The 14,062-nt window shown below is 33.9% G+C and overlaps 1 protein-coding gene across 13 annotated transcripts in view; it reads left to right on the top strand.

The window, feature by feature from the left end:
• Positions 1-14,062, top strand: part of LCORL (ligand dependent nuclear receptor corepressor like) — a 179,102-nt gene that overhangs the window by 118,585 nt on the left and 46,455 nt on the right. For all 13 annotated transcript variants that reach the window (XM_027544121.1, XM_027544132.1, XM_027544123.1 and 10 more), the window contains one exon: positions 3,015-3,266. In XM_027544121.1, the coding sequence (XP_027399922.1) occupies positions 3,015-3,266 (252 nt within the window). The remainder of the gene's footprint in view (positions 1-3,014; positions 3,267-14,062) is intronic.

Below are 14,062 nucleotides of genomic sequence, written 5' to 3'. Positions count from 1 at the left end.
CCTGGAGAATCCCAGGGACGGGGGAGCCTGATGGGCTGCCGTCTATGGGGTCGCACAGAGTCGGACACGACTGAAGCGACTTAGCAAACTCAACTCTAAAGTGTAGCTCTAGTCATATGATATGAATGTGATCATGTTTCTGTCCCTTTTTTATAAATTTAATCATTTTGAATTTATAAAGTGGCATTAGCCAGTAAATTACAGGTCAGGTAACCGAAATACATAGAAGTAAATCCAGTATCTCCTTTTAACACATAATGCAAAGCAAGATTAGGTTTGAAAAATCACGGAGAAACAGTTTGCGGAACACCTTCAAGGATTCCTGAAGGAAGTCATCAAGAAATAGTATTAATTAGGAATCCTTCTGTGTAACAGAAATCTCTTGCTTTGATATTAATCACTTTAGTTAGGTTACATATACTAATACTGTCTTCTGGATAAGAATATATCACATGGGCTTAGAAATTATGTCCTTTGTATTTTCCAAGCTAATTAATAATGTACGTATTAACCTAGTTAATATTTCTACTTAGTTGACATTTTATGATTTAAATAATATATAACTGCTCAGCCTGAATCTTCTTGTTTCTCTTGTTATGTTCACTACAATCTAAGATAACAGTGTAGTTAATGTCAGTTATTAAAATGCCAAGTATAAGAACTCAGTATTTTATCTACAATCTCATACAATCTTAAAATATCCTGTGAGCAAGCCCTATTATGATTTCCAAAGTTCTGTTATTTCCATTTTATGAACAGAGATACTAAAATATGGAGGGGTGTTTAACTAACCTAAATTTATAAAGATGGCTAAGATTTCAATCTGTCAGTCTTTTTTCATTAAAATTTAGTTGATGTACAATATTATTTTAGTTTCAGGTATACTATGGGATGATCTGACATACATGATGAAATGATCACCACAATAAATTTAGTAACAGTCTGTCCCCATACAAAGTTATTTCAATACCATGGGCCATATACCTTGTATTACATATTCTCACTTACATGTGGAACCTAAGAAACAAAACAAAGTGAACAGATTCATAGTTACAGAGAACAAACAAGTGGTTGCCAGAGGAGAGAGGGGTGTTGGGGGATGAATAAGTGAAGAGGGGGAAATTAAGAGGTACAAACCTCCAGTTTTAAAATAAATATGCCATGGGGATATAATATATACAACTGACCCTTGAACAAAATGGGAGTTCAGAGCACTGACCCTCTGCATGGTCAAAACTCTTAACTTTATAGTGGGCCCTTCGTATTTGGGGTTCCACATCTACAGATTGAAACAACTATGGATTGTGTAGTACTCTAGTGTATATTTATTGGAAAAAAATTCATGTCTATTCTACAGTTCAAACTCATGTTGTTTAAGGGTCAAGTGTATAGGCAAGTCTTTCTTTTTAGTACCCTAGAACAACTAGTGCCTCTCTTCCTACTCGGTTCTAAACAAAGAATAAATATGAGAATTAAATATTACTTTTTTTATAAGCCCATAATCCCGCCTCAGATGGTTTTTTCAGAATTCAAAATTGTTTTGAAAGAGCTAATATTAAGGAGATGTTTATTGTGCAACATCTCTGCTGTTGCTGCTAAGTTGCTTCAGTCGTGTCCAACATCTCTAGCAGATCCAAAAAAGCACCCTGTGATCAAATATATTGATACTTCTGCAAGACCATAAACAGATTGATGTCAGTTTAGATCGCATTTTGCTCATCAGATATGATGGTGATCATGGTGGAGGTAGTTTGTTGCCTTTCCTCACCTTTATAAAAATAGTTGCTGGTTGGAGGATTTGCCTTCAGTTCTCTTAGGCACTCCAACTAAGACGACATAAGCCTTCAATCTCAGACAGCTTGGGATCAAGGCAGGTCTGTTCACACAACACTGATTTGTCTGGGTAAGAGTTGAGGTGGTAATGAGCAGAAAATTAATATCTCTAGAAGTAGGCCCACTTCCGAAGAGGAAGTACAGAGCCTAACCAGATAAGCTTAGTCATCCTTCCCATTTCACCAGTCATTCTACCTCTGAAGGAGCAGGGTAAATAAAAGGATTGGGGTGAAACCAGTAGTGTGTCTTTGGAAAAACCACTACTACCACCCAATATCAGTACTCTTTTTTACTTATTATATACTGTGTTTATAAATTTATTTATTCCATACTTCTTACTATAAAATAATTTAGTTGTTTTTACCTCTTGTCCAGGTTTCAAGCAGAAATGTATATGACTACTTACCTTTATTTTGGTTATAGCTGACCAACATGTTTTGGGATCAAGGACTGATTAAGACTCTCAATAATGGTATTACTGTTTCTATAGGGGAATCTTAGTAGATGAGTGCTGAAATATTTAGGAGTGAAATGCCATAATTTTGCAATTTACTTTTCAGTAGTTCTACAAACCAGAAAGTAAAAAGAATGTGAATATGGCAGCATACTGACAATTCTTGAATATTGGTTGAGGCTCTCTGTGTCATTTTAGTGTTAATTTTTTCTTTATGACTGAAATGTCTTGATATGAAAAGTTGAGAAAGAAAAAATCCTTGATGACATTCAGGCTCTACATATTTGACAGGATTAATGGTAATAAACAGTTAACAGAGTTTAGACGTTTTCTTTAATAGTTAATGTATGTACCTACTCTATTAAAAATTGCTTGATTACTTATATATACAATTTATGTTCACATACTAAGTTTTAATATCTTTTACAATTCATTTGAATTAAAACTGAAAATAAGCTGTCTCCTTTTATGTCTAGTTCTTTATATTTTAATTTGGGACCAAAAATGTTTATTTTGAAGAAATAATTAAATAGCCAAGTTTGGGGTTAATATATTCTCGTAATACTAATTAAATCTACAAGGTTTTTGTTGCTAAGTTACAGAAACCATTCGCAATTATGGACTTACTCTGAAACTTCTGAAATCATTAATTTGTAGTTAAGATAAATTTAAACATTGGTATTTTGTATTCTCTTTTTAATTCTTACTGTATTTATTTCTTCCCTAGATCTTCCTCAGAACTGTGATCCTAACATTCCCCTAGTTGCTCAGGAATTAATGAAAAAGATGATACGTCAGTTTGCAATTGAGTATATTTCAAAAAGTGGTAAAATTCAAGAGAATAGAAATGGTTCAATTGGACCAAGTCTGATATGTAAAAGTATCCAAATGAATCAAGCAGAAAACTCCCTTCAGGAAGAGCAGGAAGGCCCCTTAGACCTCACTGTGAATCGAATGCAAGAACAAAATACTCAGCAAGGTAAGATTTGTGTGTGTGTGTATGTGATGTATGATTTTAATATTCTTAAGTATATATATATATATATATATATATGTATATATATAACCATATATTCACAGAGAAATTTAAAAGTAATATTACTTGAAATTAGTCTGTAACATGGACTAGAGAGAAGTGCTAAATTAAAACTTTTGTATTACATTTGACTTTGTTTATAAAAGGAGAAGTGAAAGTTTCTCTACCCTCTTTTCATAATAAAGTGTATGGTGAGAGAATCCTAACAAGCAACCTAAAAGGAAAGTATACAAATAAAAAGATGTATATGATAAAAATGAATTTTTATAATGTACAGCTGAGAACATTCATTAAGCACTTTTGTTCTTCAGTTTTTCACACTTGGGTCAAAAATTTAAAACTGATGGATAATAGTCAGTTGTTTATGATGTCACTAGGGAAAGAGAAAAGTTAATACCTTGATAAACATAATGTAAATAATTATATAGAGAGACACATTTTTCAAAAGCATGAATGACAAAACTGTGCTGATCTTATCTGATCATTATTTAAAGGAAGAATTGTGATTCTCAGAGGAAAAGAAGGAAGAGCCTTAAAGTGCTTGTTCAGTTCAGTTCAGTCGCTCAATGGAGGATGCCAAATAAGTGTTTGCCTAGAGAAGAGAGAACAAATAGCTTCTGTTAATACAAATTAGGGATAGTGTTGTCAGGCCTCGAAACCAGAAAAATGTTAGCATTAAGTTTGATTGCAGAAGGCAATGTGATGTTTGAGGCTCTAGAGAAGAGTGCATTACTCAGTATTTAAAGACGATCATCTTTTCAGTGTGTAAAACAGATTAAAATTGAGAGAGGCTGAAATATGGAAATATTTTTCTTTTTGCTTCCTTAATTTTAGGTTTTATAAAATTGAGAGAGGCTGAAATATGGAAATATTTTTCTTTTTGCTTCCTTAATTTTAGGTTTTATGAGTTTGTTTATGTAGAAAGATATGAAAAATTTGAGATAATAAGACAGGTTGGTTATAAGACAGAGAAAGAAATGTTGAAGATGATTTTAATAGAAGGCTTAAGGGCAAAATGTATCAATACATTGAATTTTGAAAGTTAGAAAGTATGGGAATTTTAGTATCGCCTCTTATTTTGTTACATTTCGATGTTTCACCTTCTCTTAAATCTTTCTCCTTTGTGGGAAGCAGTTCAGTGTTATAAACAGACTTAAACATAGGCTTTGGTATCTGTGACAGACTTGTGGTTGAAATCCCTGCTCTGCTACTTAAATTACACGAAGTGTTAACTTTCTGTCAGTTTTAATTTCCTCACTTGTTACTTGGCAATAATATAACAAACTCATTGGGGCAATATGAAAGTTAAATATAAAATAACCACCTCATAAAAGATACTCAAACATTAGTCCCTCCATACTCTATTTCTTGTTCCATACTACCACAGAAAAGAAGCCTTTGAAGTCTCTAAAATTTATATCATTATTCCACTATGTAAGACTGAACTTTCTCTGAATGACCCAATGAGTAGAATTAGGATCACTACCCTAGAGATCAGGTGGAAATAGATTTTAGAACCATATAAGAAAGAAAATTTCTAAGGATCAGACTTTTTTTTTAAAGAGGAACGAGAAAAATGATTCCCTGCTTGCCTTATCATTAGAGGCATTCAGAAGCATCACCTGATTGGTTGGAATAGATGACATTTTAAAAGTAAATTTCTAGTTCTTATATTCTGTGATTCTGTGAATTCAAGTGATAAGGCATGTCCAAGTGTATATAGAAAATAATTAGTTACTACATTAATGTGAACTTTTTTGATATTCTAATTATTTGAACATTCTGAGGTTGAAAGGATTAATGATGGATATAAATGTGTAAATAGTCTTCTTGATTATAATTTTGAAGGATGATTTGTGATATGAGATTTCAGTGTTATTACTTGAAGACAAAATCATATAGTTTAATGTGTCTTATAGAGTAGAGAGCAAGGGAGAGAATAGTAGCAGGTGAGACTAAAAATATATAAGATTATGAGAAAAACATATAGGAAATATTAAGGATTTTGACTTTTCTTACAACCATGGAAAGCTGCTATATTTCTTTAAGCAGAGAGTAGTAAAATTAGATCCTCTTTTATAAAACTATTCTGCTGTGGTAGAAATTGGTAAGCTCTAACTTTGCCTACTTGCATACCAATTTTTTTTAATAGAGCACATAACCTCTGATGCATTTGTGTGTGCATGCACATGTGTGTGTATGTATACACACCAGTACTTTATATGTACTAATATTTTCATAAATTAATATTTTTTTAAGGTTGAAATAAAGATATTGTAAACCATTTTCAAATGTCTTCCTAATCATGGCAAGTTCACCCTCAGTGTCACACAGTGTAGACTTTCAAGTGTTTCATTAGTAATAATACAAGGTATAAATCCTTACTTCATATGGTTTCTTAAGACCTAAAAAAATGTTTGGACTGACTTCACTGTCCATACCTTATGATATAGTTAATAAAATGGTCATATTAGTAGTAGCAGGATTAGTTCTGCCTTTGTTTGTCTATTTTTTGCTAGTACTTACTTTTTTTACGTTATTCTTACTCTGTAATTTTGCAACAATACACATTTGTCATTTGCTCATTTTGTCAGTTATTTTATTCAAATTAGACACTGTAATCTGTAATTCCAATAATAATGTGGCCATAAATAATGTGGATAATTTGTGGATTGTCTGAGCTATACATCTGTAAAATTACTATCTAAAATGGTGTTACAGGTAACTTAAAGCAATAGATAATTCTTATCTTTTAAAGACTATTTAAAAAAAAAGAAAAGAGAAATATTACTGTCATCTTGATATCAAAATGAGGTACAGATAACAAAAGAAAGAAAAAATGCCAACTAGTCTTATTTACAAATGTAGGTGCAAAAATTCTAAACATTAGCAAATTGAATAAGCTGCTGCTGCTAAGTTGCTTCAGTCGTGTCCAACTCTGTGCAACCCCATAGACGGCAGCCCACCAGGCTCCGCCGTCCCTGAGATTCTTCAGGCAAGAACACTGGAGTGGGTTGCCATTTCCTTCTCCAATGCATGAAAGTGAAAAGTCAAAGTGAAGTCGCTCAGTCGTGTCCGACTCCTGGCGACCCCATGGACTGCAGCCCACCAGGCTCCTCCATCCATGGGATTTTCCAGGCAAGCAAATTGAACATAGTGAAGTATAAAAACATTATAAATAATGACTAGGGAAGCACAAATAATTCTGCATTTGAAACATTTTTTGTTTTCCACATTACAAAAAAATAAAGAGAAAACTATATCATCCTAATAAAAAAGATATTTACAAAATCTGACATTTATTATAAAAATTGCTTATACCACCAAGAATAGATGGCACATCTCCTGCCAGGGACGTCATAATGAAATGATTTAAAGTAACAGACATGACAAAAATGCATACTATCACCAATTTTCAACATTTTATGAGTGGTCTTGACTCATGTAATGTGAAGAGAAAAAAAGAAATAAGCAATAATAAGTAATAGGTTATAAGAAAAAAATGAGCAGAATTGTGGTTGCTTATAAACAGTATAATTGTATATATAGAAAATATGGAAGAATATCTATGTAAAGTTTTCAAACTGGTGAAAAAGTTTAGAAAATGTACTATTCACAAGATTAGTATGTATTATAATATCCAATTAGAAAATCCAGCTTTTAAAAAATCTCTTCTACAGTAGCAACAAAAGCAGGAAAAACATTAAAACACCTAAGAATGAAACTAATAAACTATGAACTTACAGAGAATATTATAAAATTTTATTGAAGGATATAAAAGAAGACTCCCCAAATAAGTAATTCTATTGTAAATGAATGGGAAGACTCTAAAAGATGGCGGTTCATCTTTAATATACTTAAAAATTGAGCTTCAGGTCTTCCCTGGTGGCTCAGTGGTAAATCCACCTGCCAGTGCTAGAGATGCAAGTTCAATTCCTGGTCTGGGAAGATCCCACATGCTGAGGAGCAACTAAGCCCATGTGCTACAACTATTGAGTCTGTGGTCTAGAGCCTGGGACCACAACTGTTGAGCCCCTACGCCACAACTACTGAAGCCCATGTGCCCTAGAGCTGTGCTCTACAACAAGAGAAGCCACCACAATGAGAAGCCTGCTCACTGCAGTGAAGATAGCTCCCACTTGCTGCAACTAGAGAAAAGCCAACATGAAGCAACAAAGACCCAGCACAGCCAAAAATAAATAAATTTAAAAAAATTTTTTTTTAATTTTTTTAAAATTTAAAATTCTGATAGGGTTTATTGTGGAAAATGACTTTCCAATCATAAGATTTATGTGTAAAACTTAAAAGAGCCAAGAATTACCAAGACAATGTGGTAAGGGACTTCTCTAAAATATATCAAGACTTAGCAAAATAATTCAAACAGGGTCCTGTAGCCCTTATACAAATCACTGGGACCAATTAGCAAGCCCAGAAATTCTCCAAACATTAGTGGAATCTTGGTACAAGAGCAAGAGATGTCATTAAACAGTTCCAAGGCAATTGGTTATGTGCATGGAGGGGGGGGGGAAATGGATCCCTACCTTATATCACTCACAAAAGTAATTTCATTTGGGTTAAAGGGCTAAATGTTAAAAGCAAAACTAAAAGAAAAGATAAAAGATTATATCTTAATGAACTTAAAATAAGGAAGAATTTCCTAAGATGCAGAAATAACAATCCATAAAATAATTGTGTAAATTTGACTGCACTAAAATGTAAAACTTAAATATTATAAAAGTCATTATGCTGTTGCTACTGCTAAGTCGCTTCAGTTGTGTCTGACTCTGTGCGGCCCCATAGACGGCAGCCCACCAGGCTCCCCCGTCCCTGGGATTCTCCAGGCAAGATCACTCCAATGCACGAAAGTGAAAAGTGAAAGTGAAGTCGCTCAGTCTGACCCTTAGCAACCCCATGGACTGCAGCCCACCAGGCTCCTCCGTCCATGGGATTTTCCAGGCTAGAGTACTGGAGTTGGTTGCCATTGCCTTCTCCAGTAAAAGTCATTATGAATAGTGAAAATTCACATCTCAGATTTGGGGATAGTATTTACAACTGATGTAACTAACAACCATTCAATTAAACAAACCTATAGCCAATGAGGAAAACATGACACCATAGAAAAATAGACAAAGTGATTATCAGAAGATAACAGAATAGCCAAATATAGTAAAAGATGCACAAAAGAATATACTGCTTATCTTTCAGTGGTAATTCAGTCTCTGACTGACAATAAGTACTTGCAAAAAATATTTGACAGCTCCAACAGTTAAGCTCATATCTTTGAAATATCCACCCTTCATTTCGCACATTTTTTTCCATCTGCAATAGCATTTTGCTCAATAGTTCTATAAATACTTGTAGAAATCATTGTATCTCCAAGACTTCTCTTTTCTATGCTAACCTTTAGGATGTTGGGTTTTCTTTTCCATCTGCAGCAATATGATAGAATTTATTCCTTTTACTTTTTATTAGTGCTGCAAATATTTGTTGAAACTATTTTGTCTGTCTAAACCTCTCAAGCAAATCTTTATAGGTTCTCTAATTGTTCTTCATAAATCAGTTTTCGTACTTTTCATTTTCCTTGTCTTCTCTTTGAAAAACCCTAGACTGACTTAAAATATTGTTACCATGAAAGAAACATTCCTATTTACCTCTTCCATGTACTTTCTAACCAAGTATTCAAATATTAGAGATTTTTTTTGTGCATTTTCATTTCTACAGATTTTTATAAATACTTTGAGCCTCAGAAACTGGGACAAAGTAAGTTAGGGATTTTTTTTTTTTCCTGGAGCAGTAAATTTAAAAACGGATGAGAAATAACATTAGCATAACCAAAAAAATTTTTTTTTCTATTCTAATCTGGACCCAAAGTAAAAGCTTCTTTGAATCCCAAAGTACAGGAAGAAATTTGAAACTTAGGAACCTTTATCATTATCGTGACAACCTTGAAGAATTTACCAGTTCTATGTGTATACAAAACAAGATCCAATGTGGGCAGAGATGAACCAGCAGTGCTTTGTTGCCCTTGTTGGTGTTGTTTTCTACCTTGAGGCTTGAGTGAATATTCTGGTAGAATTTTCAATATAGTAAATTTCTCACTTCATTGCAATTATTTCTGTGTATATGTCCCGACTTCAGGAGCAGGAATCTGTCTATTCGCTTCTGCATCCACAGTGTGTGTAAATGACGTACTGGATTTACCAGACTAAAAATCTTCACTATTTTCAAATACTATTGACAGATAAACTAAGAATTGTTCCTTGTTCATTGGATTTATGATATTTTAACAGTGAAATTTCTTACTTTAAACTTATTGGATGGAAATTATCCTGCAGTATCTTTAAACAACATATGGAACTTAGTGTCATGATGAACATTAATTATTGCAGTAACCTATAATGACTGGACATTTTTCAAATTATTTTCCCTACAGCTAACTGCCAACAGATTAAGTTAAAAAAAATTTAAAGAAGTTATTTTGCATTGTTGTTAGTAGGCTAACCTTTGGAAATATCTCCTAGTTAAATAATATTTTTGTAATAAATTATAAATGAGAATATAAACTAGGCTTCAAGTGAACATTTGAGAGATTGCATTGAATGAGATATATAAATTTCAGTGATATGTTTAATTGTCATTAAGTGTCCTTTGTTGGTGGTGCTGCCACCTCCTCTAATCTGGTTTCTTGGCTGAGATTAAGGTAGGTGACATTGTCAAATGAGATGTTAAATTATAATTAAAAGGGCAATGTGTCATTTTATGATACTATATTTTAAATTACTCTGTTTATAAATGAAGTCTGTTGTTACTCTGTTAGGAAAATACTGAATAGTTTTTAAGTTCCATTCAGAAGATATTTCTGTATGTACTAATGAATGCAATAAAATATCCATCTTGTTTTTCTGTAATAAACTTTTGTTTTCCAAGGCTAAAGACATGGAAGAAAATGTTATGTTCCATGCTTGAGAAGATACCATATTTTAGTAAACCTGAAGAATAAAACATATCTAAATGATCTATATCCCTTCTGATCTCACCTTCTCTGACTCTAGGGATATAGGAAACAGGTGATATTTAAAAATTCTGAATCAAGTCATACCACTCATTTGTTTAAAACTCTTTAATGGCTTTGAATTGTCCTTACGTCTAAAATCCTAAACTCACCAAGATCCAGACCCTGCCTACCTGTTCACTCTCACCTTGCACCTTTCTTTAGTCTTCATATTGAAATTCTCTGTTTTCTTGAATGTCACATACTCTAACCTCAAAACATTTGTACATACTCTTGCCTCTCAGTAGAAGCCACTCCCTACTTCCACCAATTTTTTCTAAATAAACCTTACTTGGTTTTTCTTCAGGTCTCCTTTTAAACATCACTTCTGTAAGAAAAACTTCCTCTATTCCTCCTAAATTGGATGCACACAGACATACACATGCATTCTTATTAATTATCACCAAAATTGAGGTTGGGTAATTGATGCTTTTGAACTGTGGTGTTGGAGAAGACTCTTGAGAGTCGCTTGGATTACAAGGAGATCCAACCATTTCATTCGAAAGATCAGTCCTGGGTGTTCATTGGAAGGAGTGATGCTGAAGCTGAAACTCCAGTACTTTGGCCACCTCATGCGAAGAGTTGACTCATTGGAAAAGACTCTAATGCTGGGAGGGATTGAGGGCAGAAGGAGGAGACGACAGAGGATGAGATGGCTGGATGGCATCACCGACTTAATGGACATGAATGAGTTTGAGTGAACTCCGGGAGTTGGTGATGGACAGGGAGGACTGGTGTGCTGTGATTCATGGGGTCGCAAAGAGGCGGACACAACTGAGCAACTGAACTGAACTGAACTGATCTTATTATATTTTCCCATAGCATCCTGTATTCTATAGTCTCATCAACCAAATTAACTTGTCTAGCACAAAATAGCACCATCTTATTTTGTACTTTCTGTTTGTCCCATTTAAGTTTTTTTTGTTCCTTTGTTATTTTCTTTTAGGTTGTATTTTTTTCTCTCATGTGACTCTTCTCCGTTTGCTGATTTTGAAGTAACATACTCTACTGCTGTTCTGTTAGTGGTTGCCCTTGTTGTTATGTTACTTGCTCAGTCATGTCCGACTCTCCAGTCCCATGGAGTGTAGCCTGCCGGCAGGCTCCTCTATGCATGAAATTCTCCAGGCAAGAATATTGGAGTGGGTAGCCATTTCCTTCTCCAAGGGATCTTCCTAGAAATTTTTTAATGCTTAGTTAACTCAACAGTTTATTTAAGGAATATTTTAACTTGTTACCTGTCCTGACACAATAGCCATTTCATCAGTTCTTTAGTTCTCTTTTAAAGACATCCCAATGAAAACATTTTAACTATTTGTTTTTATATAATCAATTTTTGTTTAGATTTACAAACATGATTATCTTTTTCCTTTGCTCATTATTCATTCTTGTAGCTTGAATTTTCTTCTGGAATCAGAGAGTCTTTTAATAAAGGTTTACTGGCAGTACTCTTGCCTGGAAAATCCCATAGACGGAGGAGCCTGGTAGGCTTCAGTCCATGGGGTCGCGAAGAGTCAGACATGACTGAGCGACTTCACTTTTACTTTTCACTTTCATGCACTGGAGAAGGAAATGGCAACCCACTCCAGTGTTCTTGCCTGGAGAATCCCAGGGATGGCAGAGCCTGGTGGGCTGCCATCTATGGGATCGCACAGTCGGACACGACTGAAGTGACTTAGCAGTAGCAGTAGCACTGGTAGTAAACTCTTAGGTTTTTCTCTTTTTTTAGTGTCTTTTTTTTTTTTTTAATAACCTTGTTCTTAAAAGAGATTTTCTTCTTCTGGGTACACAAGTCTATGCTGACAATTACTCTTTTCTTAGCACAGCTACTACATTTGTGTCTTGGCTTCTTTTTTTGTATAATTTCACAACAAATAGTCTTTTCATTGTAGGTAATCTTCATACACTGTATCTACTTTTAGCACCTATCTCTCACCTTCTGTTTTGTTTATGCTGTTTTGCAGGTTGTCCTGGATATGTTTGGGTATAGATTTCTTTTATTCATTCTGCTTGGAAGTCATCATTTCTAAAACTGAGGACAAATTTCTTTTATCAATTGTGGTTTTCCGGCCATTATCTTTTTCAATATATTACATTTCTCACTTTATCTCTTGTCAAAAATTTTTGAGGCATATTTTGGATATCCTCTCATTCTATCCTTCTTATCTCTTCTCTTTCGTATCTTCCACCTCTTTGTCTCTTGTGTTAGATTAGTTAATTTAGAACTGTCCCTAGATTCACTGATTCTCTCTTTAGCTCTTCTAATCACTGTTTAAACCTTTGTCTTGAGTTTCTAATTTGTTATTATTTATTCATTTACAGAAGTTATTTGTTGCTTTTTTGAAATATGCCTGTCAGTGTGCCCCTAATTTTACAAAAAGAATCAATAAGCAAGATATCAAGAGTGAATTGAGAGGATTATTTTAGGTAAGGTCGTCAGGAAAGCCTCCCTGAAGAAGTGAGTTTGAACAGAGAATTGAATAATTAGAAGTCGTCCTCCACATGAAGATCTGAGGGCAGGTCATTCCAGACAGAAGTATCAAAAACAGAGACAAAAATATCAGAAATCAAAGAAGGCAGGAATAAATCAGGTATGTTTCAGGAACTGTATGAAGATTATCTTAGTCACTTAAAAATCAGGACACTAGTCAAGGCTAGTCTTGAGATGGTGAGGACATCTAGAGATGGTGAGGACAGGGAGGCCTGGCGTGCTGCAGTCCATGGGGTCGCAGAGTCAGAGATGACTGGGTGACTGAAAAACAACAACAATATATTTAAACTGGATTTTTCTTTTTTTCTATTTTGTAAAGAATATCACATAAAACCATGCACTTTAAATTTAGAACTTCCATAAACAAATGTTACCATGTAACCATCACTTGACTATGAAGTATAAAAAGAAAGAAAAAGAAGTCAGTTTTTCAATAGCTGTTAAATTTTTCCTGAATATTTTTTAAGTTTGGTATAAAGTTGGTCACTGTATTACCACGTGGTTTCCAAGTGACAGTTCATTGAGTTTTTTTTCCTTTATAATTTTTTCATGTATTTTCCCTCCAAATACAGCTTTCATAATATGTACCTTAACATAATTCTTAAGTTATCTGTGTGCCAAATGGGGTTCAAAATATCCACTTGAATAAAGTAAAGCTGGTATTACTTCTATATTTAAATCTTTCTGTTATTACCAGAATTAAATCTTCCTTTCTATTACTGGAAGAATAAAATTTGTTTTCTTCTCATGGTTTGCATGGTTTTGATAAGATGTTGTCCCTGTCTACTCCTCTGATTCCTTTTCCTCTCTTCCTGGCTTAGTATGTGCACTTCACACTATCTGTGTATTTCTGACACATGCTAAGCTCATTTCACTTCTGAACCTTCACTTTTGCCAGTTGCTTTTCCTGGATTATTCTGCCTTTAAATCTTCTTGTTTCTCTGGCTTGTCCCCTTCATCGTTTATATCTCAATTAGAACGTCACCTTAACAATAAGAAAGTGGTAAATTCCAGTGTGTAAAAATAACTTTGAGTGATAAAGAAGAAAGCACTATTAGAAAAATCCAAAGAGAAACAGTAGTCTGTGAAAAAATATTTATAATTTATATTATAAAATAAAGGGCTACTAATCAATGCATTAACAGTTTCAAAAAATTGAGTACTGAAAGAAAAACCACTTAATAGGTAAATTAGCATTGT

The sequence above is a fragment of the Bos indicus x Bos taurus genome, chromosome 6 (assembly GCF_003369695.1).
Source record: "Bos indicus x Bos taurus breed Angus x Brahman F1 hybrid chromosome 6, Bos_hybrid_MaternalHap_v2.0, whole genome shotgun sequence".
Taxonomy (NCBI): Eukaryota; Metazoa; Chordata; class Mammalia; order Artiodactyla; family Bovidae; genus Bos; species Bos indicus x Bos taurus.
The sequence above is the reverse complement of the archived record's forward strand: the minus strand, read 5'-3'. Positions and strand labels throughout refer to the sequence as shown.